Source organism: Apodemus sylvaticus, chromosome 2 (genome assembly GCF_947179515.1).
Source record: "Apodemus sylvaticus chromosome 2, mApoSyl1.1, whole genome shotgun sequence".
NCBI classification, from domain to species: Eukaryota; Metazoa; Chordata; class Mammalia; order Rodentia; family Muridae; genus Apodemus; species Apodemus sylvaticus.
This window is the reverse complement of record NC_067473.1, coordinates 116,109,062-116,133,804: the sequence shown is the minus strand read 5'-3', so window position 1 is coordinate 116,133,804 and position 24,743 is coordinate 116,109,062. Positions and strand designations below refer to the sequence as shown.

Genomic DNA, 24,743 nt, shown 5'->3' with positions numbered 1-24,743 from the left:
ATAAGGCTCTCCTCCATCTGTAAACAGCAAGTCAGTAATGGTGGAAGCCATGCTTTGCTGAAACCTGTTTTATCTGGTCCCTGCTATGTGTGCAGGGACACCTGGTGTCTGAAACTGGGCTCCTCTAGGGGCAAATTGTGTGATTTTCCTGGCTCTGTGTTCTTGAATCTAGAGGCCTGATGGTGGCAGGGTCAGGCTGTCTATGTGGTGTTGTTTTGTATTGTGTTTTGTGTTCTTGGACTTAGACTGACGATATTATTTTGACTTTGACTGAAAAGCAACTCTGTCTGTGGCACCAAAATCAGGTCACATGACTCAAACGCACCTCAAGTGTGCCAACTTAGAACAAAAGGAGAGACAAAATACTTGGGCTCTGACGCCCCCAAAAAGGAAAACAAGTGTTAACAAGACGCTCAATGTGGCAGGTTCAAGAATTTTGGGTTTAAGTTGGTACAAATGGTTTATTTCTTTTATTTTAACTTGTTTAAATTGTTATGCTCGATGTGATGTTAAACTTTGTGGTTATATTGTTCCTCTGGGAGAGAGGTCAAAATAAGGGAGACCTCCAGAAGACTAGATTCTAAAATATTAAGTGAAAAAGTCTGTCTTTGTGATACTAAAATCTTTATAATTGGTATTAAGTTCAAGGCATAAGTTTTTATTTGATACAGGGTTTATTTTGATAGAAAATCAAGGTTTTCATTGGTATAAATACTAAATTTAAAAGTACAGGATTTACACCCAGTTCTTTGTTATTATTACCGATATGGGATGTTTAAATCTATGAGTTTAGGGCTAAATAGAAATATAAGGCTCTGAGTTTATTGTTAGGGTGTTCTCTAGGTTTTAATCAGAAATAGCTGAAGATAGTTTAACAGACAACAGTCCACATTACTTTACATAGATAGTTGGTTTTCAAAAAATGTCAAAAATCTATGGTATATAATGTTTATGTCTTAAAAGCTATATAAAGCTTTCTATATATTTTTAGTTAATATTGGTCTCAGATTTCTGGTGGTATTGAAGACTGTTAGTCTCATAGACAGCCCAAGCCCAAGCTGTTTAATCCTGAAAATGCTGATAAATATTTAAATAAATGATTTTCAGGTGACATAAAATTTAAAGCCAGGACAATCCCTGGCTTTGGGCAGGAATCTGATGTTCGGGCATAATAGGGAAGTAGGTTACAGTAGGAATTTTTATCCTAGGGTGGAGCACAAAGAGAGTACTTGACATTGGTCTCCTGGCCTTTGTTGAGCATGGATTCCTTTGCTAGTCAGGATCCTGCCCCAGGATCCTGCTTCTGGAGAAGCTCAGAGTGAAGGTTAAGATCATTGTTCTTCCGGGTCTATGAATTCCTTAATTAAGCAGGTGACCCATCCAGCTGCCAGAGCAGTAGAGTCAAGAAAGGCCCGACGACTTATCCGGAACTCAGCCTGGGGTCTGGGGGGAAGGGCTTGCCCAAACTGTTAAAAGGTCTGACTGACATTAACGTTCCAGCAACCCAGTTCGTAGTAGTGGCAGGCAGCTATGGAATGCAACATTAAGTGTTAATTCTGACAGTCTTTTAAGATAATACAGATGAAAAGGGTTATGTTTAATTGACAGGGATGATAAACTAGGTGTTGTGTCTATCTTATAGTTTATAATTTACAAAATGGTAATAATTATGCTCAATTGATATTTAGAGAGGACCACAGAGTGGAGTAGGAGAGGACCGGGGACCACCTATCCTGATACCATAGTAGCTCTCTCACTAAGGGTATATTTCCCAAGAGACTAATCAATCTCTTTGAGACTGTTTTTTTTTTTTTTTTTTTTTTTTTTTTTTGTAATACAGGAAGCCAAAGGGATTACCCCCTCAGACAAAAGGTAAGAGGCACCTAAAAGACCAACACACCAGACTCCATTGGCAGGTCTCTGTACAGAGCCATATTGGGGCAGTCATGTAATTGGTCGGAGTTTGACTTTGGTCAAGGACAATCCCTGGCTTCGGGCAGGAATCTGCCATTAGGACATAATAGGGAAGTAGGTTAAAGCAGGAATTTTTATCCTTGGGTGTAGTGCTAAGAGTGTACTTGACTATGGTCAAGGTTAACTTCTCCCAGATAGCCAGGATCCTGCTCTACCTAGGGTGGAGTGCTAGAGGTAAAGGTAAAGGTCTAGGAATTCTTGAATTAAGCAGGTGACCCACCCAGCTGCCGGAGCAGTCAAGACGAGGACCTCCAAGAGAAGCTAGACAACTTCCACCAGAACTCAGCCTGGAGTCTGGGGGGAAGGGCTTGCCCAAACTGTTAAAAGGTCTGGCGCCATTAAAGTTTCTGGCCTCGATCAGTGAACATTGTCCTGGCCATTTTTCTTTTCGCACCTTCCCTATCCATCCCTCAGCTTCTGTTCCAGCTACCCACTTCGTAATAGCTGCAGGCAGCTATGGAATCCAACAGGTCTCGAGGGCATGGCAGCCCACAAATTTGGCCAAGGTATGTGAGGTTGAGCAGGTACCAGATGAGTCACCTACAGCTTTTCTAGGGCAGCTCATAGAGGCATTCTGCCAATATATATGCTATGAATCCAGGGGCTCGGAATATAAAGCTACTATGACAATGGATCTTATAGACAGGGCTAGTAGAAATATCAGGAAAAAGCTTCAGAGGATAGAGGGATTAGGTGCAGGTTGCTGAGAAGGTCTGTAGAAGGATTTAGTAGTGTAGGTTATTGAGAAGGTCTATAGAGAGATTTAGTACAGTTTGCAGAGACAGGGAGACAGAGGAGGAGAAGAAACGGAGAAAAAGAAAGAAAATGACAGAGAAGGAAGGAAGTGACAGAGAATCCTTGATATAATAGTTTAAAAAAGCAGAAAAGGGAGACAGAAAAGGACCAATGTGCACACTATAAAGAAAGAGGCCACTGAGCCAGAGTGTGCCCTAAGAAATAGAAGCCGGGAGCAGGAATTCCCAGGTCTTGGGAAAAGTGCCCCCAAATGGCAAACCCAGGTGTTAGCCCTGGGTGAAGACAGTGACTAGGGGAGATGGGTTTTCTGACCACCTCCCTCAACCCAGGATAAGTGAGAGTGAAAGAGAAACCCACTCAATTCTTGGTAGACACGGGGGCTCAACACTCGGTCTTCCAAGCCAATAGCGCTGTTTCCAAGAAAAGAACTTGGATCCAAGAAGCCCCTGGCATCAAAATGTATTCATGGACTACCGGAAGAACAGTGGACCTAGGGATGGGATGGGTAGCCCATTCAATTAGGGTTACCCCATGCTGTTCCTACTCTCTGTTGGAGTAAGACATACTCTCTAAAATGGGGAGGGGGCAGATATGCTTCCTGTCCAAGGGGCTGCAGTTTACTGGCCCAAAAAGAGAGACTGACCCCTGCTGAAAGTTGCTACAGACCGGAGCAGTTTTCTCCATGATGGAAGCATGTGCTGCTAAGGTGGACGGCACAAATGCCATCTGGGTAGAAGAAGAATCTTTACCCCCTGGCATGTTGACGCAGAAAGTGGAGCTTGTTGCCCTCACCAAGACCTTGAAACTTGGAACCAGCAAGAAAATCAGCATCCACACGGATAACAGGTATGCCTTTGCCAGAGCCCACGTCTACAGGGATATATGCCAAGAGGACTGCTCACATCAGAGGAAACCAACAGGAAATCTTGGACCTCTTAGATGTCCTAATGAAGCCAGCAACTGTGAGTATTCATTGCCCATGACTTGCAAAGGGAAAAGACTCAATGGGCAATAACCAGGCAGAGCAAGTGGCTCCAGGAATGGATATGCAGGAGCCTATACTGATTATGGGTCTGTAAGAGACACCCACTGGGAAATGGGACAGAATTAAGGAACAGCCTCATTTAAAAAGGACTGAGATTGCTAGCCACCCTACCAACTATTACCAATAGCAGGTGCATACAAGAAGGGAGAACTATACCCCCCAGAAAGTAAGCCAAAGACTCACTAGGCCAAATGCACAGATGGACTCATTTAGAGGATTAAAAACCTTGTCCTGGCAGTTAAGGGACCAAACGTATATATTTATGACTCAGGTTTTAGGGTAAAGAGATAATAGAACAGTGTAAGATATGCCAGCACGTAAATGCTTATGCACTAAGGAGTAAACAGGGCAAAAGACCTAGAAGAGAACAGTATTTTAAGAGATCTTATAAAAGCTATGGCAGGAGAATATGGTTATAAAATATCTTATAGCATTTATAGATACTTTTATCTAGATGAATTGAAGCAGGAAACAGCTGCCAAGGTTAGAAGAAATTTTTCCAAGTTTCAGAGTGCCCAAGATAATTAGATCAGACAATGGTTCTGTTTTTGTTTTTAAGGTAAGTCAGAAATTGTCAGAGATATTGGGGACTAATTGGAAACATTGGACATACTGTCCCCAGGGCTCAAGGCAGGTAGAGAGAATAAACAAAATGCTATGAGAGACCTTAACTAAATTGACCTTGGAGACTGGCTCAGGCTGGGTGGTGCCTCTCCCCTTGTTTCTGAACAGCCCCTACCATTTTAACCTGACCCCCCTAGAGATCCTCTTTGATACCCCAACTCCTTTGGTGTCCACAGGGCCCTCCTAGGAGTTGTCCCACAATATGAGATTTGCCTTAAATGTTCCAGGCATGCCAGAGACTCCTCACTGCTTCCAGATAGGTGACTGGATTTGTATAAGAAGGCTTCAGGAACTGTTGCTGGAACCCTGATGAAAGAAATCCTCACCAAATTGACCACAGAGACTGGTGTTAATGATTAGATAGCTCTCCTACCCTTTTTGCTTCAGGCTTTTGTTCTCTAGGCTCAAGGCCCTCGAGTGGGTGAGGCAGCAAAAGTGGAAGGCCTACTCAGGAGAAAGAAACTTGCAAGTCGTTTCCAAGTTGGAGGTTCTGTCTACATTAGACGCCACTGCGCAGAATACCTTGAGACTTGATGGAAAGGCCCTTATCCTGTACTCTTGACCACCCTGCTTTCTGCTTTGATGAGACCCTTTGTAATTTTACTCCTTTTGCTTACAATTGGAACCTGTGTGATTAACCGGTTAATAGTTTTTATTAGGGAACGAATAAGTGCTCTGCAGATTCTTATGCTATGCCAAAAATATCAGAGATTTAGGGCAGGACAATCCAGAATATATAGAGTCAGAGATTTAGCTCTTTAGTTCTAAGATTAGAACTATTAACAAGAGAAGAAGTGGGTAGTGAAAGCATAGAAAATAATACAACCTAACTCTAATGACCCCAAGAAGTCAGAAGTTTAAAATGCTATCTCGCTTTGTTAGAAACTAGTTAAAGGTCACATTCCAGAGCCCGCCCTTTGTTTAGAGCTAGCAGAAAGGCCTTGAATAGGTGATCCTGGCCCCACAAGGTAACTGGAAATGGGCTAAGCTTATCTTGCTTCTGTAAACTACTTACGCCATTATCCCTATACAGGAGTTCACGCAGCTATAGACATTCAAGAAAATAGGAAACTAATTGATCCACTGAGCACAGGCTCCAATAATTTAAACTGATTGGCCTAAAAACTGTGGAGTGGTACAAATCAATTGACTCGCATTTCGCAGGCTTTCCGTGCTAAGAAATGATTGGTTTGTGATTTGCGGGCTTTGTCATAAACTTATAAAAGCTGTCGCAATTTGGTACTCGTAGTCCACAGTCCTCTAGCCCTGCGCAGTGTATGTCTGTGGAACCCAGAATTCTGGAATAAAGAAACCCTTATGTTATTGCATCGAGACCGTTTCTTGTGAGTGATTTGGGTGTTGCCTTCCGGGGCATGGGGTGCTGGGGCATCCTCGGTTTTTGGGGTCTTACACTTACATTTATTTTGAATGGCCTTTACCAGGACTGTTGCTCAAATGGAGATGCTCAAATTCAGGTTCAAAGGTGTGGAAAAGGGATGTGAATACTTCTTAATTAGAAAGAGAAAGTAATTCACTTTGCCATTTCATAGCTCAAATGGATGGGAAAGGGACAGGAAAGGAAAAGGACAACAGAGAATTCAAACAGAGTTTTTAGGAGAGAGAGTGAATGAGAGACAAACACCACTTAATTGCCATTTGAGAGCAGGCGACTGTTAACTTAGCAGCTAAATCAGTGCCTTATATTAAGCATGACCAACCTACAAGTTTAATTTAACCTTTCATTTTAAAACTATTGCCTTTTTATTTTTAATTATAATTGTCTTTATTCTTGAGAATTTCAAACATGTATACAACGAAATATGATCCTATCCACCCCCTTTCCTTCCTCAAACGCTACACACAGCTCCTCAATAGGTCCTCCCCTGAACATCATATCTTTTACAAAACTCGTACCACGAGTGGTGGAGGAGCAGGAAAATAAAGCTGGATGCAGAAAGATTAGCTGCAGAAACTAAGTGCTGGAAACTGAGCGCTGCATGGCAGGAGCACATTTAAATACCGGGGCCACTGAAAACAAGCCCGGAAGCCACAGCTGTCACTTCTGCGTTTCCCATCGCCCTCAGATCCTTTAAAAACTCCAGCCAAGTAAACTAGTGGGGTGGCTTCTGGGTGGATGAAAACCTCCCGCATAGGCTCCCACCAGAACAAAAGAAGAAAGTTCTTTCCACATCTGCCACAGGACGAAATCAAGCCCCTCCATAGTCAGGGTGAGACGCTCATTTGCCTGGCTTTAGTTTCTGCATTATTAATGACAGAAAATTCCACGGCTGCACAAAAACAAAATGGTTAATTTTAACATTTTTCAATGGCAAGCACGTAAGCATGTGTTCACATGGGTAGGTGCATATACGAATGCAGATGCTTACGTGTGTGTGTGTGTGTGTGTGTGTGTGTGTGTGTGTGTGTGTGTGTGAGTGTGAGCGCACATGCGTGTGGAGGCTTTAATCTGACCTGTGTCTCCCTTAATCTTACCTTTATTTATTGAGGCGGCCAGGCTCACCCCGCCCCCTGCTGACATCTGCATTTCCACACCAGGGCTTCCTTACAGCTAATCCTTTCCTTGGAAGGATTAGCATCAGCTTCAGTGAGGAACCTTTGCCTGTTTTATTGCATTGGCAGTAGTCTCCAAACCCGTAAGGCCACATTCCCTTGAACTCTGGTCTTTGCCTTCACCATCTGTCTCATGCTTCCCTAGAAACCTTTCTACAAGTCCACTGACAGGCTCACCCACGATTCTAAGCTACCCCCTCATGTTTTCAGAACTTTTCCCCACTGATGGTGATGATGCACAACACCTAACCATTGCTTCTCTGAAGGAAGTTTTGATGGTGGAAGTCTCTACTGGCCTGCTGGAGTCCTATCTTGATCTTTCCTTTTAACTTGACTATTTTAGTCTTAATGATTATTCCTAGAATGGAAATAAAGGCAGCATTAAAGATATCATCCGAGGAAAATACAAAAGGAAACAAATCTTTCCAGGCTGGCATCCCAGGGCAGGAGCAGCAAGAAGGGCAGGTCGTCTTCTTAGGAAAGCGTGCCCTCAAGAGTTCAATGTGTCTTACTGCAACCGACTCCTCCCTCAGCCAGAAAGGAAGTTCTGGAGACCAACAGGAGGCTCCTTGGAGCCCGACAATGGCGTCGTCCCAGAGTCTAAATTTTGGAGTCTAAGGGTGGCAACTCCAGCTGCACAAGAACAAAGTGGCCTTCCCTTCACCCTCAGTGACGCTCTCTGGGACGCTCCCAGAGGCCAGGGAGAAAGTTCTACAGTCCCTAAGAAGGAGGCAAATGTGAAGACTGTCTCTCCCGTGCAGGAACTCTGGCACAAGAACTCTGATGCAAGAACTCTTCAAGGGCAGAGGAAGATTGCCAGCTCTTGAACCCAGACGCATACCTTTGTCTGCCTCGCATCGTGGCGATCAGATCCTTGAGATTGAGGCCTGTGTACCTGAAAGCTTCCTCCCTGACACCAGCTGCCATATTGCCTGAGGCCTGTGCAACCCACAAACGGATACAAGGTACCTTCAGTCCCCGGGGCAAGTCATATGATTTGAGTTTTTCTGGAAACATGAGGTCAGTTTCCAGGATGTTGTATTGGTGGAGCATCACCAAAGAGGTCCGGGACCCAATTACAGTCTAGTGTGGCCAGCCAGCTCTTCCTGAAGGGTGGAGAGAAGGGGCTGTGCCGGTGCAGGTGCCTGTACCCAGGCCTGGATGGGCAGACTGGGTGGTTGGGTCACACGTGAGTTAGGGAGTATCAGGAAGGTTCAGTGGTACCTCAGGTGTCTGAAGTCCACATGTCAAGTGGGAATTGTGCCAGAAAAGCTGAGATAAAACCTAGAATCCAGTGCGGACTGTGCTAAGAGTTTGCTGGTGCCTGGGGTTTATAAAGACAGGAACCAGGACGCCGCTGCCATGGGAACACAGGTTGACATCTATACTAGGAATGGTTAGCATTTGAGAAATGTTGGCTACCAAAACATTTTCAGGGCCAAATGCTGCAGAGTTTCATAGTGTAAAAGGTTAATTTCATGTTGTAGAGATTTCAGCAAGAAAAGCATTTACAAGGATCGAAAGTCACACACACACACACACACACACACACACAATGGAAGAGACCAAAGCTGTGTGTGCAGTGTTCTTAGGGCTCCAGTGGAAGGTGCCACTGTGACCCCCCCCAACTACACAAGTACAGAAGGGACTGAAAGCCCAAGTCGGTCATTAGAGGCAGGGCTAGATCTGACCCCTGATGGGTTCAGCTGTAAGGTCTGCATTGCCTCCACTTAAAGCTCCATGCTCAGCTTTTCTCTTGGCTCTGTAGAGCCTCAGGCATGACAGTTTAGGTCCTCAGCCTATAAAAGAGGAGATCCAAATAGGATTTCTTAGAAGGGCTCAGAATGGAGGTCTCCTTTCCCGCTCAGTTGACTACCTTATCTGTTCCACAATTCCAAGAGGGAAAAAAAAGACCCATTTGGGGTCAAAACCAGTTAAATATCAAATAGGCTCAGCCCTTTTAGTATTTACAGATCCTAATGATTTTATATGGAAAAGTGAACCTTAAAATTTGGCATAGCAATGTCACTAGAGATACGGAATCTTCCTAGAGTTAGGTAGGTCCGTGACCACCTGAAACTCCGAACTGTGAGTTCAGCACTCAGCAGCCTGGGTGGGGAGGCTTCTCTCAGCATCAGGAAAGCACAGGACCTTTGCACTCTCTCTGCTGTGCTCAGAAATCCCAAACTCCCGGAGGCAGGGAAGCCTGGTTGGCTGGCTTCTTCCAGATGGAGTCTGTCCCAGTCTGGAAGGAGTTTGTCTGGAAGCTTCCACTCTAGAAACTGAGGCCGAGGGCCATACTGCAAGGGCTGAGGACAGACAGACAGACAGGCAGGCACTGAAGCCCGCCCTCAGCCAGCATCTCTGTGAATATCCTCCACTCCACTGAACCATGCACAAGGACACCCATGTGTTGGTAAATTGCAGGACTGAGGCGTGGGTTATCCTCATCTACCTAGGCTCACTTCAGTCAGATCCTCCCCAGATGAATGAATCCGCAGAGAAAGCTGCTTGATCATATGGGACAGATCTGGAGGGTGTGTGCCCCAAAGCTAGTAACACTCACTGAAGACCAAAGGAGAACCACACCTTGCCAGAAGTCACCACAACCTTGTTCCGCCTCTGCCTGGTTCACTGTGCTGCTGATCTGTGATCCCTCTGGATTTGCATCTTGGTTGCCAAGAGAGGTTATGTAAGAATGTTATGTAAGCCTTCTTCTTTATCTGCACCAGCCACTGGATAGCAGGCCCTGTGCGGAAACACAAACACCATTGCAGGGCCCGGAGATTCCCCACTGAACTGGATTGTATTTGGAGAATCAGTCTTTGCTTGTGGTTCTGACTCTGTGAATAGGAGGGGAGTGCTCCTGGTTTAGTCCCCCTACAGATTCACACTGTGGACACTGCTGTCATTTTGAACTTGGGACAGGGTGGTCACGTGGTAAGAGTGAGAAAGGGGCCTGAGGAAGGGGTGCTAGGGCTCATGCATGGGACCCTTGGTGCAGAGGAGGGGTGAGGACTCTGTCGCCTCTAGCTCCGTGCCGTGTTGGAACTTCATACCTCCCAGGAAGGTAACTGGAGGTCAAGATAAAATTGGACTCCTACTAATTATTCATCCCCATAATCCTCAGGACAGGATGGGTATGGGGTGGGGTAGGACCCTGAATACTATAACTCTAGAACCTTAATATGCTTGCATACCTACTTTTTAAAAAATATATTATTTTTATGTGTATGAGTGCTCTGCCTGTATGTACATCTGTGCACCACGTGCATGAAGTGCCCATGAAGGCAAGAACTTAACCACTGAGCCATCTCTCCAGCCCTCCACCCCAAACCTACTTTTATATGGCTTATGTCTCCATTAGAGGAAGTCTCAGAGCCCATGCCCTCGCTCCTGCATGCACAGAAGTTCCACATCCCTATTTGGGTGCTTCTATCCTTTGCTACACAGTATTCTTCCCTTCCTTTGGGGTGCCAGGGTACCCCATTTGCCTTACATTTGCATCTCTATGTAGGTTTTCTTGGGTTCCCAGTGGTCTTTTATCTCTGTTAGAGTGCTTATATTATTGAATTAATGGTGACTTACAAACAACATTGAATTATGATGGTAGGCCTCCTGGGACCCTGGTGCTCCCACCCTTCCTCCCTGAGGACCTCTCTCTGTCCTGGAGCATGCACACTCTCTCCCAGGTCACCGGGAATGCTGTGGCCAGGAGGCCATCAATGTCTGCAGAGTAGCAGCTACCTGGGATCACAATGGCTTGAATCTCCAGCAACCTGGGTCCTTGGGACTGAACCTTTTTAAGATAACAAAGAACTGGCAAAAGCACACTTCCAACCCTCAGAAAATACAAGTGAACGTGAGACTCATCGGCTTCCTATCACTGGCACTGGAATGCTGAGGCAGAGGTGAACTTGGAAGCTCCAGCTTCGATTGTCTCAGGACGGCATTTGGTGGAAGAAAGTTCACCCTGTGCTCAGAACGGCAGGGAAGTCCACAGTCCAACCCACCTCCACGCATCCTGGGGATCTAGAGTTCTGGGCTTTGAGAAAACAGCAATGAACACTGTGCACAGAAAGACACAGAAAGCAGGGAAAACCCAAGCCTCTGCTCTGCTGCCTGACCTGGATTTTGGTCTTGTTTTGTTTCCCCTAATGAATTTTAATGTCCTTTAAGGCAAAGCACGCATGTGTACACACACAAACATACACACACACACACACACACACACACACACACACAGATTCATCAAATGTGATGATTTATACTCGAATGGTCCCCAGTTGGTGGAACACTTTTTTTTTTAAACTTTCATATCAAATATCTGAAGTCATTAACCCAGTCCACATTTTCAACTGAGCTGTGTGCCGACAGGAGTGGGGATGTGCGTGCGACACTCCACCTCTGAGCAACCCTTAGAGCTCATGCAGGTCCCTTCGTCCAGGTCTGTTGTGTGCTGGCCACAACACGATGGGTAGGTCAGTGAGAGCCTGTAGGTGAGAACGGGACAGCAGGCCCGCGAGGACCACTCACACCCATTGCCAAGGAGAGGCACGGCTCGGGGTACTCAGCACTGAGGCTCCTGTTCCGGAGCCCACAGACCTGGGTTCTTGCTTGTGACAAGTGAGGTCAAAGGGAGTGGCTTCAGTTCTAACTTCCTCCTAGCAGGTGCATGCAGACACCAGAGTGGGCACTGGGGAGGGCTAACTGTGACAGGCTGTAGGCTGGAAGGGCAAGGAGAGGAGCAGCACTTTCCCACCAGAGCAATGACCCTTGAGCCATCTCAGAGGCCCCTCCCTTCCAGGTTAATTCTATGGGGACCACAACCAGGTGGACTTTGGCTCCCTGCCTTGTCACAACCCAACTCCTTCACCCAGGGTCTATGATTATCAAACACCCAGGTGCTAGCCAATGAGACCTCTCCCCGGGCGAGCCCAGGGTCAGTTGCACTGTCCCGAGTTCCACCTAACGGTGTGTCTTGGGCTTCATGCAGGACCAAGTATCCTGGGCGAGAGATGGTATAACACAAAGGAGCCATGAAGAGCGGTGGCAGCCTACCACAGGAGGAAAATCTACCGCAGAGCTTGCTTCTCCATGGTAGTCCTGTGGACATCACAAAGCGAATGGACGAGAGCTCTGTCTGTCACATTCCAGCCCCTTGACCTCTGGTTTATGATTATCCAGGAGCCAGCCAATGAGGCACCAGCCCAAGTCTATTCCCCAGAGGTGGGGCAAGCCCTGGCAGGTTCTGGATGTCATCAGTGACTGAGGCCCTTCTGGACACTCAGCTGTAGTAGCAGCTAGGAGGACAGAGAGACAAGGTTGGTGTTTCTAGAGGGTTTAGAGTCCCACAGCCTTCCTGGGTGTTCAAGGGTAGGGTGCTTGGGGCTTGACCCTTGCATTTAGTGGGTTGAATCTTTCTAACCATGGCGAACAGATTACTGAAACTTGCTATGGGAAAATGGGATTCTGGTATGAAGAGGAAGCACAACTGGGAACTGCATCTTCCTTCCATGGGGTATCAACTCCATGTACCACAGATCGGGGAGCCTGTAACTGGGTAAGGAGAGAGGTGGAAAGAGGACTGTACACGCCTGTGCTGTAACAAGCTTGCAGTACTAAATCCCCCAAATCACCCCAGAAACCAGGTATTACACGACCCTGATCAGTCGATGAGCCAACACATTCTCCCAGTGTTGGCTTTCTGCTCCCTCCTGGGTAGCCATGGAAACATGGGAGGCTGGAGGCTGGGAGCTGGGTGGTGAGCAGAGGTTTAGAAGATGCTTCTTTTGTCTCCTATAGGGCTACGAGGCAGCAATACAAACAGACCTGGTGTCTCTCGTGGATGCTTAGATTTGAGACAAAATTTTCCCATGGCTTCTTTTCGCATTCGTCAATTCCAGGAGAGGGACTACAAGCAGGTCGTGGATATGTTCTCCAGGGGCATGGAAGAGCACATCCCCACTGCCTTCCGACACTTGCTGACACTGCCCCGGACTCTCCTGCTCTTAGCTGGGGTGCCCCTTGCCCTGGTCCTGGTGTCTGGATCCTGGCTGCTGGCTGTTGTATGCATCTTCTTTCTGCTCCTATTCTTGTGGTTCCTTTCCAGCAAGCCCTGGAAGAATTATGTGTCCTACTGTTTACATACAGACATGGCTGACATCACCAAGTCCTACCTGAGTGCTCGTGGCTCGGGTTTCTGGGTGGCTGAGTCTGGGGGGCAGGTGGTGGGCACGGTGGGTGCTCGGCCAGTCAAGGACCCTCCATTAGGGAGGAAACAGCTGCAGCTCTTCCGCCTGTCTGTGTCCTCACAGCACCGAGGACAGGGGATAGCGAAAGCACTGGTCAGAACTGTCCTCCAGTTTGCACGGGACCAGGGCTACACTGATGTTGTCCTTACGACCGGCCTTTTGCAGCACGGTGCTGTGGCTCTCTACTACAGCATGGGTTTCCAGAAGACAGGCGAATCCTTCATGGACTTTCTCACATGGCTTATGGATGTTTCTCTAATTCATTTCATATACCCACTCCCTTCTACGCAGAAATGTGAGTTGTGATCTTTCTCTGTGTATCTGTCAGCCTCTAGCTCACTGTGCTGTGGAACAAACAACCCCGATACTGTAGTAAATTACAAAACTGTCTGTGTTGTTTTCATTGCATTCCTGCCGGCTGGATGGTCAGTGGAGAACAAGGGCAAATGGGGTCCTCTGATGCCTTGCAAACAGCTTCTGTCAGAGGGGCAGCACTGGCCACTGGTGCCATGGCATAGTTTTCATGACCTGACTAACATGTGTAGTCCCTGCCGGCACTAGCTAGACTCAGGCGATGGGCCAGTGTGAGTCTCTGGAGGACATGTGGGTCCAGAAGGAGGATGTGGAATTGGAGACTATAATTTCACCTCTCCCACTTCTTGCAGCTGAAGCTGGACCCATCCTGCATCCTAAAGATCAGGTGCTCAAAAAGTGTAGGTGCCCCAGGCTTGATCATTCCATCCTACAAGCCTCCAATACATTGCCAGACTCCAGTACATTGTATGACATTTCATCTGTACCACGGCAGTGCTGTTAGTTGTTTAGGTGTCCAGGGTTCCCTCATATGATCACTTGGGACATTCAGGAAGCACCGGGGCTACTCTTCATCCTGTCATTTCATTCTGGTCAGAGATATCTCTTCTGAGGGATTTGATGGGTGACTCATCCTGCCAACCTTCCTTGTCACAGACCCATTTATCTTCTTGAAGTCCTTTTGCCAAGTCATGGAGTGCTTGCAAATCCAAGTAACTTATCACCGAGGACTATGGACCAAACTCTGGTCCATAGTCTGGGCCCTCACAGTGCTCTTTGCCTTTCACTGCCCTGCAACAAGCCTGTCCTCCCCTCCTGAGCACCATCCTTCCTTCAGGCCCGCTTCCCTGTGCTTATTGGACAACTCAGCCATCCAGATCTGCTCCCCGTCCATTCCATCCAGGCTATGTCCAAAGCAAGTGACTTATTGACTCTTGAAATCTGTGTCAGCTTCATACTCAACTGCAGGCCTCTCAAGATAGACTGATATCAGGGAGGTATAGGATTTGCCTTCCTGAGTCTCCCGCTCGCCTCATTCAGTAGGGTCAGGCCTTCCAAAACCAGCTCCAGAGACAGAGATGTGGGCGTGGCGAGATGGCTTAGTGGTTAAGAGCGATGACTATTCTTACACAGGATCTGGATTCAATGTCCAGTACCTAAATGGTGGCTTACAACCATTAACTCCAGTTCAGGGAATCTGGTGCTCCTTCCCCATGGGCACCAGGTATGGTCTAATGATCCCTGTCTTTTGAAATACATATGCAATAGCATGAAAAGGTTCTTAAACATTTAGGACACACACATTTAGGGCCCTGGATAGTGAAGATCAAACAGCAGCTATAGAGAAGGCCAGCAAGAAAATAAAGGCTTTCCTAGTGACATGATGGGAGACTTGGGTTCCTGAGGACAACACCTACAGCTCCAGTTCCCCGCTGCTGGGGACCCATCTGGGACTGGGCTTCTGCTTCTGAAGTGGAACTTTTCCTGTGGAGACATGAAGTAACATCCAGATATTGCAATGATAAAGAAGTGCTATCTGATGAGCCAATGTGCTTGTTGGCCTTTCTTAGAGCATCATGGGTACTCACAAAACTACATAACTAAAAGCTCACCCCAATATGGTGGTGACTCATGAGCATTGTGTCATCGCAAGAGTTCCTGTGTACCTTGCAGGCTACTGCATTGTGAAGGGTCTGTTCTCCTTGGCAATTGTCAATGGCTTATATAACATGAGAGATGGGCCTCTGACTCCGTAGGCCTTTTTTAGGATTTCATGATCCTCCCCTTTGCTTCCCCAAAGTAGGTGGGGTGGAGGGAAACTGTTCAAGACAAGTGTGACCATGAATGTCTCTGTCTCAAGGCAAGTACCAGCCTGGGTGCATTCATTCTCAAAAGTCCCGTGTTCAGAAATATGGGATCGGCATCCAAGATGTTATGTGAAGGAACTCCAGGGAGAGTTAAAGTCAGACTCTTACAATCGTGTTTCTGGCTGCTTGTTCTCTGAGGCTGAATCTACAGTCTAGAAGGTAGCACCAGCTCAGCTCTTCCAGGAAGGTGCAGAGGAGAGGTCTGGGCTATGGGAAACCTACACCCACGTCTGCATGTATAGATTTCATCACGAAGTAAGAAAAACATTTAGAGTAGTCTAAAACCTAATAAGAAGAAAAGAAAGAAAGAAAGGAAGGAAGGAAGGAAGGAAGGAAGAAAGAAAGAAAGAAAGAAAGAAAGAAAGAAAGAAAGAAAGAAAGAAAGAAAGAAAGAAAGAAAGAAAGAAAGAAAGAAAGGAAGAAAGGAAGGAAGAAAGGAAGGAAGAAAGGAAGGAAGAAAGAAAAAGAGAGAAACAAACAAAAAAAGTTTAAAGACCCGTGTGTCCAATGCTCTTAGGGATTGGAGGACAGTTATCGAGATCTAGTGGAAAGTGCCAGCCTTGGTGGTGGTGAGTGGAGACAGGTACAATCCTAAAACCTGTTGACAAGCCAGTCTAGCTGAATCAATGAGCTGCAGAGTCATTAAGAGACCCTATCTCAAAATTGATCAAGGAGTAACACCTGACATCTATCTGCGGCATATACATACATACACATGTGTTATGTGCATTGTACCTACATGCAGATGAGTATACACTATACACATACATAACAACAGAGTGTGTGTGTGAGAGAGAGAGTGAGAGAGAGAGAGAGAGAGAGTGTGTGTGTGTGTGTGTGTGAGAGAGAGAGAGAGAGAGAGAGAGAGAGAGAGAGTGTGTGTGTGTGTGAGAGAGAGAGATCCCAGGTGAGGGGCCTCTGTGTAGACCTTTTCTACCCTCCATAGTTTGTAGCCACGATAAGGATTGAGCAGTTCAGAGATGACTGAAGAATGATAATTAACCTCAGGAGCTGACTTTAACTGGTGTCTGAATAACCACTAAGGCAAGAAGGGGAGAGGCTGGATGTTATCCATTACCCAGCAGAGCTAAGCAGATGGCAGGGGCCCATTGGGGACACAATCAGGAAAAGGTAACAGTGTTTAGAGCCAAAGGCAGAGGCAGGCAGATTTCTGAGTTCAAGGCCAGCCTGGTCTACAGAGTGAGTTCCAGGACAGCCAGGGCTACACAGAGAAACCCTGTCTCAAAAAAACAAAACAAACAGATAAATAAATAAATAAATAAATAAATAAATAAATAAATAAATAAAAAATAGAGCCAAATGTTGTCCACTGGCCTAGGCTCTTAGCCTAGATCCGTCTCCGGCCCAGGACCTGTAGATGTCATAAACAGCAGAGCCTTTGCTGAGGCCAGGCCTGTGTTCCTTGTGGAGGTTCACATGTGTCCCTGGGGTCTATTGATCACTAGGAAGATGAAGAGGGAATGGACAGACTCTCATGCAGTTCAGCTAGGATCCGAGCACCACTTGATGAGGTGACTTTTTATGGTGTTCAAGACGCCTCGGCCCTGTCATTGTCTTAACCCTGTCTTGTTTGTGAATCAGGCTTGACTGAGTAAAAGTCTGTGTGAGGGAGGGGTAAGACATGAGATCCCACTCTTTGAGGCTTGTGAGAGGCTTCCTGATCAATGGCATTAGTTCTGGAATTCTCTATCATAGCCCCTTCTCCATCTTGTACCCAGATGAAAGTGACATATTCTGCCCCACCCCCCATGGTCATCTTCATCAGGTCCCAGGGGAAGACTCCAGACTCTTAGATGGCACCACAACTCCAATACAAAACAGTTTCTTCTAGCAGTTCAATCCCCTGTGTTTCTCTCTAACTTCTCCCCAAACCAAGGTCCATCCTGGGACATTCCCTTGTGTTATGTTGCCAGTCTTGTCTGGTACAGGAAGGAACAGGCCTTCTAGGTGGTCAGACCCAGCTTGTAGGTAGCTATCTGAAAGTAGATACGTAGATGCTTGAGAAGTCAGCACATGTACAGAACAGGCTTTGTTGACTTTAAGATAAATACATACCTCCAAGGAGAAGAGGAAACTTTTAATGGCTCTGGGAGCCAGGAGGAAAGGATGCTACAAAGCAAATTCAAGCAAAGAGCATAATGATACCCACGTATTGAAATCACATAACAAAATACAATTTTATATGCATTTAAAAACTTAAATAAAAAGACAACGTCCCAAGCAAAAAGAGAATAAATGAATGTTCTCTCTACCTTAAAAAAATAACAGAAATGTCCACTTCTTTGTTTTTCTTTTTGACTTACCCTGCTTCTGAGGTCAGTGTTCTTAGATTTCTTTGTCAGATGTCTAGGACTTCAGAGATGATGTTTATTATTCATCTTCTACTTCTGAAACAAGTATCCATGGTGTCAGTTTGCAAGGAAGAATGTTTTATTTTGGCTCACAGACTCAGCGCTCAGCCCGTGGTTATTCAGCCCTATCAGTTTTGCCTGTGGTAAGGAGACTTGTCCTGGTGAGGTACTTCTGGTTATAGTATGTTTTAAATATAAATAGAGGGCGGTTTGTTGCATCCTTAACAACTGCACCACGAAGGAGCCAGCAACTAGCTAGGAGTGTAAAATGGCTGATCTAAGGTAGCCAGAAAGTAGAAAGAGAAAGGAACAGATTAGAAACCTCAACTAACCTTCTAGAACCCACCTCCAATGACTGTCTCCCACCTCCTAAAGAATCTACAACCTCCCAACAGTGTCACCAGCTGGTGACAAACCCTTCAATAAAGGAACATTCCAGCTCTAAACTGTTATATAAGTCCAACACTAAGACTATGAATGAACTTTTCTTTTACTAATTACTGAAATAATTAGCTTGGTTAGTATATTTTAGAAATCCGCATGTTCATTTCCAGAAAAATCATGAATCTGAGGGAGTGGAGCTAGCTGAGATAGCTTAAGGTCCTGGATCATTCATACTGTCACCTTACCCAGGTGTCTTAGTGAAGGTGGACTGGCCGACACAAGCGAAGTCTAAAGAAGGCTGTCAGAGTGGTCACCAGACAGTCTCAGACTTCGTTGTACTCTGCATCTGAATGATGCCCCATCCATCCCCAAGACAGTGGACCTTGCCACGATGAGGAAAGAACTGGACAGGAAGGAGGCAAAGGAAGCGATAGGAAAATTCCTGGAAAGCTCTACCATTCCCAGAGAGCAAATGGATCTCTCCCTCTTTATTGGTTCATCCCTCTCTACTCACACTGTACAATTCCCATCTCTGCATCCACCTCTGGATAGAGGACAGACCCCACTTCTACCCTTGTCTAAGAGAACATGTCTCCTTTGTAGCCCTGAAAGGGTCAGCTCAGGAACTTTGGAAAAGTCATGGGACACTTGCCCCTCCCAGAAGGGAGAGGCTGATTTACATTCCTCAGACCACAGGGAGGTCCCTGCAGCGTGGGGAGGCCCAGAGTTACTCCTAGATCAGTGGCCGCCTACCTCATTCTCTAACAACCAATCAGTTTAAAGGTAACACTGTTCTGCCAATCACAGTGCGCCTAATGGCGGCTGCCCTGAGGACTGTATAAAAGCCCGCCTTGCAGGCTGTGTGTGGTCGTTCTCTCCCCATGTGCAGGGCCACCCCAGCATGCTGGATTAAATAAAATTCCTCTTTTTGCACCGATTCCCGTCTCCACGTGGTTCACTCAGGGGTCTCTGGTAAGTTAAGGCTCTACAGAGTCTTACAGCCCAGTCAATTCTCAGCTTTCCCAATGGCTCTACTATTCTGAAGGTGTAAAAGGACAGACACACGCAGGACAGACACACAGTGGTTGTCAAATGTCTAAAAGATAGAAAGAGTGTAACTTTTTAATCATAGATACCTAAAAAAAATTCAGTATGTAAAAAATTAACCCAGAAACTTGGCACAGGCACATCATCAACTTCACCAGCGATCTAGAATCTGGCTGAAGTTAGGCTGGCTCATGTCACCATAAACGTGAACTTTAGCACTCAGAAGCGTCTGAGCCTTGAGCACCCTTGAGCACCAAGTCTACTCCCACTCCCTGCTATGATCAGACATTTCAAACTCCCTAAAAGTGGTTTTGGGGGGCCCTGTTTCTTCCCACATCCACAGTCTTCATGTTCATTTCATAATCTTCAGGGCATGAAGTATTTCTCTCCTATCCAGAGGCAGATAAGCCTGCTCAGCCAGTTTCTTCCAGACAGGTTTATATCCTGGTTCAAGACTAGAGTCCGGGGTTTAGCTGGCAGTTTCCAAGCTCAGGACTAGACTGAGGACAGGCACTGAAGCCAGTTCCCATCTCAGTGTTATGAATGTCCTTACCCTGCTGAACTCTGCTAGGACACTCCAGTTACTCTGCATATGTTGTCAAAACCAAACCCGAATCACTTAAGTCCCAGCCAATGAATAAGTCAATAGAGAAATTCATTTGATTGTAAGGGAAATATATCAAGGTTGTGTACCCAAAAGCAAGAAATGCCAAAATTCCTACTAGAACCACCCTTACACAAAGGTCACCACAGCTTGTACAATGGACATCTCTGCCAGGTCACCTGCCCAGTGACTGACAGTTTAAGATGGGAGTGGTGCCACTGTGACTATTGATCCTTGAGCTGCTTTTTTAATCGCTGTGGTCAAGAGTTGCTGTGTCACTGTCTTATGTAATCTTCCCTGGGATCCTTAAACCCGCTTTTGCCTCATCCGTTGGAATGCTGACAGGGTCTCCCATGGCACACAGACAGGGCAGTAGTGCTCTGTAATTCTTCACTGATCTTTGCTCATCTGTTCTTTAAGACTTTAAAAATGTGTGTGTGTGGGGGGGGGGTGAATGTATGTATGTTTATATGCATGTACACATGCACTCTCTTGAAGCTGGAGTCACAGGTTGTTGTGGACCACCCAAGACAAAGGTTCAAGGAACTCATGTCCTCTGGAAGAATATGACTCCTGAAAGATTCTTTTCTACACATACAGGTACCTTCATTTATATTCCCTTAGTGTCATTTTTTCCAGTAATTCCAGATGTTTTCAAAAATTTTTATTATACTCAAACATTAGCACTAATGAAGAAACAGTTTTTACAGAGGATAGGCAAGACCTCTGAAGGTTCACTGCTGGCCCTTTCAAGAAAGCTTAACTTGGCCTAGTGATTCAGTGGTTAAAGAGACACCAAAAATAAATTAGCAATGTCTTGTAACAGTAAGGAAAGATTTGGTGGTAGTATGAATAAGAATGGTCCCAATAGACTCATTTGCATCCTTAACTACTGTGGAGTGGAATAGTTTGTGAAGGATAAGGAGGTATAGTCTTATTGGAGTAGGTATGGCCTTGTTCAAGGAGGTGTGTCACGGGGTGGGTGGGCTTCAAAAGCTTGTGACAGGCTCAGTCTGTCCCTGGTCCTACTGCCTGCAGATCAGGATGTAAAGCTCTCGGCTTCTGCTTCAGCACCATGACTGTCTGCTTCCCACTATGATGACCATGGACTAACCTTCTAAACCTTTAAGCAAGCACCTAATTAAATACTTTCTTTTTTACAAGAGTTGCCAGATTCGTGGTGTTTCTTAATAGTAATAGAACACTGACTCACACAGCCCCATGTTAGGAACACTGAAGTCTTTTTGCCCACAGGTCACTAGGAAAACCAGGAACATTAAACACACAGGAGCCTCTCCTCAATGGAGCAGATTAAACTGCCTGTTTACCTGCCCAGAAAGCTGAGAGTGGAGCTTGTTAACCACTTGGTGAACTTACTGCTATCTGTAGCACCAGACCTCACCCACTTTTTGCTATAGAGGCTGACCTCCCCAAGAATGTTTATCCCAGACTCTGTCCCTAGCTCCCAGTTTACAGAACCCATCCTTGGAGGAAATGTCACATGTACTTTATGGCTTGCTGATCTCTATGCGATCTTGGTCAGAGACTATGATAGAATCTGGTCTCTCTAGTTATAGAGCCCACCTCTCTGACCACATGTACTTTGTATAGGAGTTTCTAAGTAGTCACACCTTAAGTTTTATTGTGCACCTAGAATGGGACTGACTGTTGCCTGGAAACAGTTTTAAACAGTTTTAAAGATGCTGACAGTGATCTCTCTGGCACCAGGCTCCCTGAGTCTGATGCATGTTGGTAAAATCAGGCTGAGCTGGATTCACTCTCATCTCTTCTGGGTCCACTTCCCTGCCTGAACACCTGCATGATCAGAGAGGCAACGTGACATGTTCAGGGTCACTAAGCCACATTTGTCCATGCCTTGTGCTTCCATTCCTGCCTCCAGGTTCCTGTTCTCCTTTAAACCCTGCCTCGGTTTCCCTCAGGGATGGACTGTGAATGGAATATATAACCAAGATAAACCTTTTCCTGAACAAGATGGTTTTTGGTCATGGTGTTTATCACAGCAACAGAAATCAAACTAGGGCAAGGGGATCTTCACTTCCCAATGGTTGATACTGAATGCCTTCCAGAAGCTCACAGGAACAGCTTCTGGTGTTCTGTCAACCTCTCCCCTAAGCCCACTTGAGCCTGTCATCTGGATATGGCCACAATACTGATGAAAAGGACACCTGCAGCCCAGCAGGTGCCTCCCAACTATGGCTCAATTAGAACCTAATGATGAGATGGAGAAGCAGGAAGGCAGTCTCGGGGCTGCCAGGATCCATTTTTCTATGTACAGGTGCAGCTTGGGCAGGGGGAAAGGCCGAAGTGAAGGTTATCTTTTGGTTATGGGGAACCAGACCCTTACCCAGGATGTGTGAGCCAATAGTGAGTTCCACAGTCCTCCAGCTCATCCAGCAGATGTGCATAGGGAAGCACAGCACACCTCAGGAAGGCTCTGTGAGAGGTGTGTGTGCGGTGGTGGGATCAGGAAGAGAGGTGGCAATCTTTCTATGAGGGTTATCCCAAAGCCAGCTTCTCTTCCAGGTTAATCCTATGGCGATTGCAAATCAAGTGAACAAGGACTCTCTCTAGCATACTTCAGCACTTGACCTTTGGTTTATGATTACCCAGGAGCCAGCCAATGAGGTGCCAGGCTGAGGCTGTTCCCTAGTGCACAGGCATATTTTCTGTGGATGCCATTTGGAGGCTGAGGCTTTCTTGAACACTTTCAGCTCTATGGTACCAGGTGAGAGAATAGAGAGTCAAGGCTGGGAAGGGGGTCTCTTGTGGACCTTTAGTCTGACAACTTTCCTGGGGATTCAAAGGCAGGGTGTTTGGAGATGACTTTTGCCCTTTAGGCAGATTAAGTCATCCCAACAAGGTGGAAGAGGGTTTCCTGAAACTTGCTCATGGGAACATGGGATTCTGAACTGTCTATAGACCCTAAGGAAGAAACCAGCTGGGGACACCACACCCTCCTTCCACTGTGCCATGTTAAGGTATCAAAATTACCAGAGAACTAGTTTACTGGGTTAGGAGGGCAGAGGGAAAGGGCCAAATCATATCTCTGCGGCATACAGATCACCATAGTAAATCCTGAAAGCAACCTAAAAACCAGGTGTTATTTTCCATGTTCTATGATACATGCAGGATCAGAGAGGCAAAGTGACATGTTCAGGGTCACTTGGCTAGAACCCAGTGCTTTTTCTCAGTGGAATTCTGCATTCTCTTGAGTGATACAAGAAGACACACCCTTGAGCAAAGTTTACCCGGCTCCTGGGAGGTTGGGAGGAGGGTGGAGGGGGGCAGGGAACTCATGTGGCTTCCTTTATCTCCTGTAGGACTCAAGGAAGGTGAGAAGAAAGGTCTAGCTGTCCCCTGTGATTGCTGATATCTGAGACTCCCAAGTCTCCCCATGGCTCCTTATCAGATCCGGCAGTACAAGGAGAGGGACCACAAAGCGGTTGTGGACATGTTCTCCAGTGGCATGATGGAGCATGCGCCTGCCACCTTCCGCTACATGCTGCTGCTGCCCAAGACCCTCCTGCTTTTATCTGCAGTGCCTCTGACTACAGTCCTGACGTCTGGCTCCTGGCTGCTGGCTGTTGTGTCCGTCTTCTTTCTGCTCCTACTCCTGCGGCTCCTTGCCAGACAGCCCTTCAAGGAGTATGTGGCCCTGTGTTTGCAGACAGACATGGCTGACATCACCAAGTCTTACGTGAATAGACATGGCGCCTGCTTCTGGGTGGCTGAGTCTGGGGGGCAGGTGGTGGGCACAGTGGGTGGTCTTCCAGTCGATGATCCTCCATTGGGGAGGAAGCAGCTGCAGCTCTTTCACCTGTCTGTGTCATCACAGCACCGAGGACAGGGGATAGCGAAGGCACTGGTCAGAACTGTCCTCCAGTTTGCTCGGGACCAGGGCTACACTGATGTTGTCCTTGAGACCAGTATCATACAGCAAAGTGCTATAACCCTCTACGAGGCTATGGGATTTCAAAGGACAGGAAAATACTCAGAGGTCAGCATTATCAAATGGTTAATTACGTTTTCTGTAATTCATTTCACGTATCCTTTCCCCTGTGCCCAGAAACATGAACCATGATCTTATTTCTTACCACGTAGGTCAGGTTCCAATTACTGTACTGTAACAAATAATAAAAGCATATTTTTCATGCTCACAGGACTGCTATCTATTTGATAATGTTAGGGTGACAGAGTTGAGGCAATAAAGCACTGTTCCCACTAAAGTCACCTTCCTAAAGGTGGCAGGTTGATGGCTATTGATGAAGTGGAACTGGTTTTCATGACCTGAACAGGATGTGTAGCTTCTACTGGAATAGGCTAGACGCAATCCCGTAGACGAGTATCAAGAAGTGGAGGCCAAGCATGGAGTGTTCCCCCAGGTCTAGGAAGAGGCTGTGTGACAACAGAGTGTCCCAGACATACAGCTCTTGGGACTAAGGCTGGCACCAGTCTCTGTCCCAAGCAACAGAACTTAGGTGCCTTACGCTTAACCTTGTCATCCTGCAAGACTGAGGTGCATGCATGGGGGACCAGTCTTAGTCCTGCTGCCCGAGACACTGCTTCTCTTTCTTGCAGCTTCATGTATAGCAATGTACTATCATTTGGTGTCTTGTAGAGAGATTTTGGTTTCTTTAAAATCACAGAAATGTTATGGGAATATGTTTTTGTTTAAATCCCAGATGTGGGATGTGGGGCCACTTAGATTGTCCACAGCAGCTGACTATGATTTGCCTCGTGCTCTGGCAGGAGTGTGATTTTGCCATCTGTAAATACTTTCTGCAAATGTATGACATTTGAAATTCTGGAGATTCTTGGGAGGGTACATAAGTGCCAGAACCCCTAGAGGGGTTGCAGATGCTGCTGCTCCTTCTGCTGCTGTTAGTGGTTGGTGGTTGCAGGTTGAACATA

General features: G+C 46.3%; 2 protein-coding genes across 6 annotated transcripts; both read left to right on the top strand.

The window, feature by feature from the left end:
- The first annotated feature begins 7,848 nt into the window (after window positions 1–7,848).
- Window positions 7,849–23,968, top strand: LOC127678867 (probable N-acetyltransferase CML5). Of its 2 annotated transcripts, none has more exons than XM_052174176.1 (2): window positions 7,849–7,935; window positions 23,153–23,968. In XM_052174176.1, exon 2 carries the CDS (start codon window positions 23,227–23,229, stop codon window positions 23,911–23,913), a length of 687 nt encoding a protein of 228 aa, XP_052030136.1. In that variant the 5' UTR covers window positions 7,849–7,935; window positions 23,153–23,226; the 3' UTR covers window positions 23,914–23,968. The 2 variants fall into 2 exon arrangements, with proteins under 2 accessions (XP_052030136.1, XP_052030137.1); XM_052174177.1 differs by lacking the exon at window positions 7,849–7,935 and adding an exon at window positions 22,384–22,557.
- Window positions 7,851–13,614, top strand: LOC127678868 (N-acetyltransferase 8). Of its 4 annotated transcripts, XM_052174180.1 has the most exons (4): window positions 7,851–7,935; window positions 11,967–12,294; window positions 12,411–12,533; window positions 12,776–13,614. In XM_052174180.1, the coding sequence occupies exon 4, from the start codon at window positions 12,847–12,849 to the stop codon at window positions 13,528–13,530; it is 684 nt and encodes a 227-aa protein (XP_052030140.1). In that variant the 5' UTR covers window positions 7,851–7,935; window positions 11,967–12,294; window positions 12,411–12,533; window positions 12,776–12,846; the 3' UTR covers window positions 13,531–13,614. The 4 variants fall into 4 exon arrangements, with proteins under 4 accessions (XP_052030140.1, XP_052030138.1, XP_052030141.1 ...); XM_052174178.1 differs by lacking the exon at window positions 12,411–12,533; XM_052174179.1 differs by lacking the exon at window positions 12,411–12,533 and having other exon boundaries at window positions 7,866–7,935; window positions 12,158–12,294.
- Window positions 23,969–24,743: the final 775 nt, after the last annotated feature.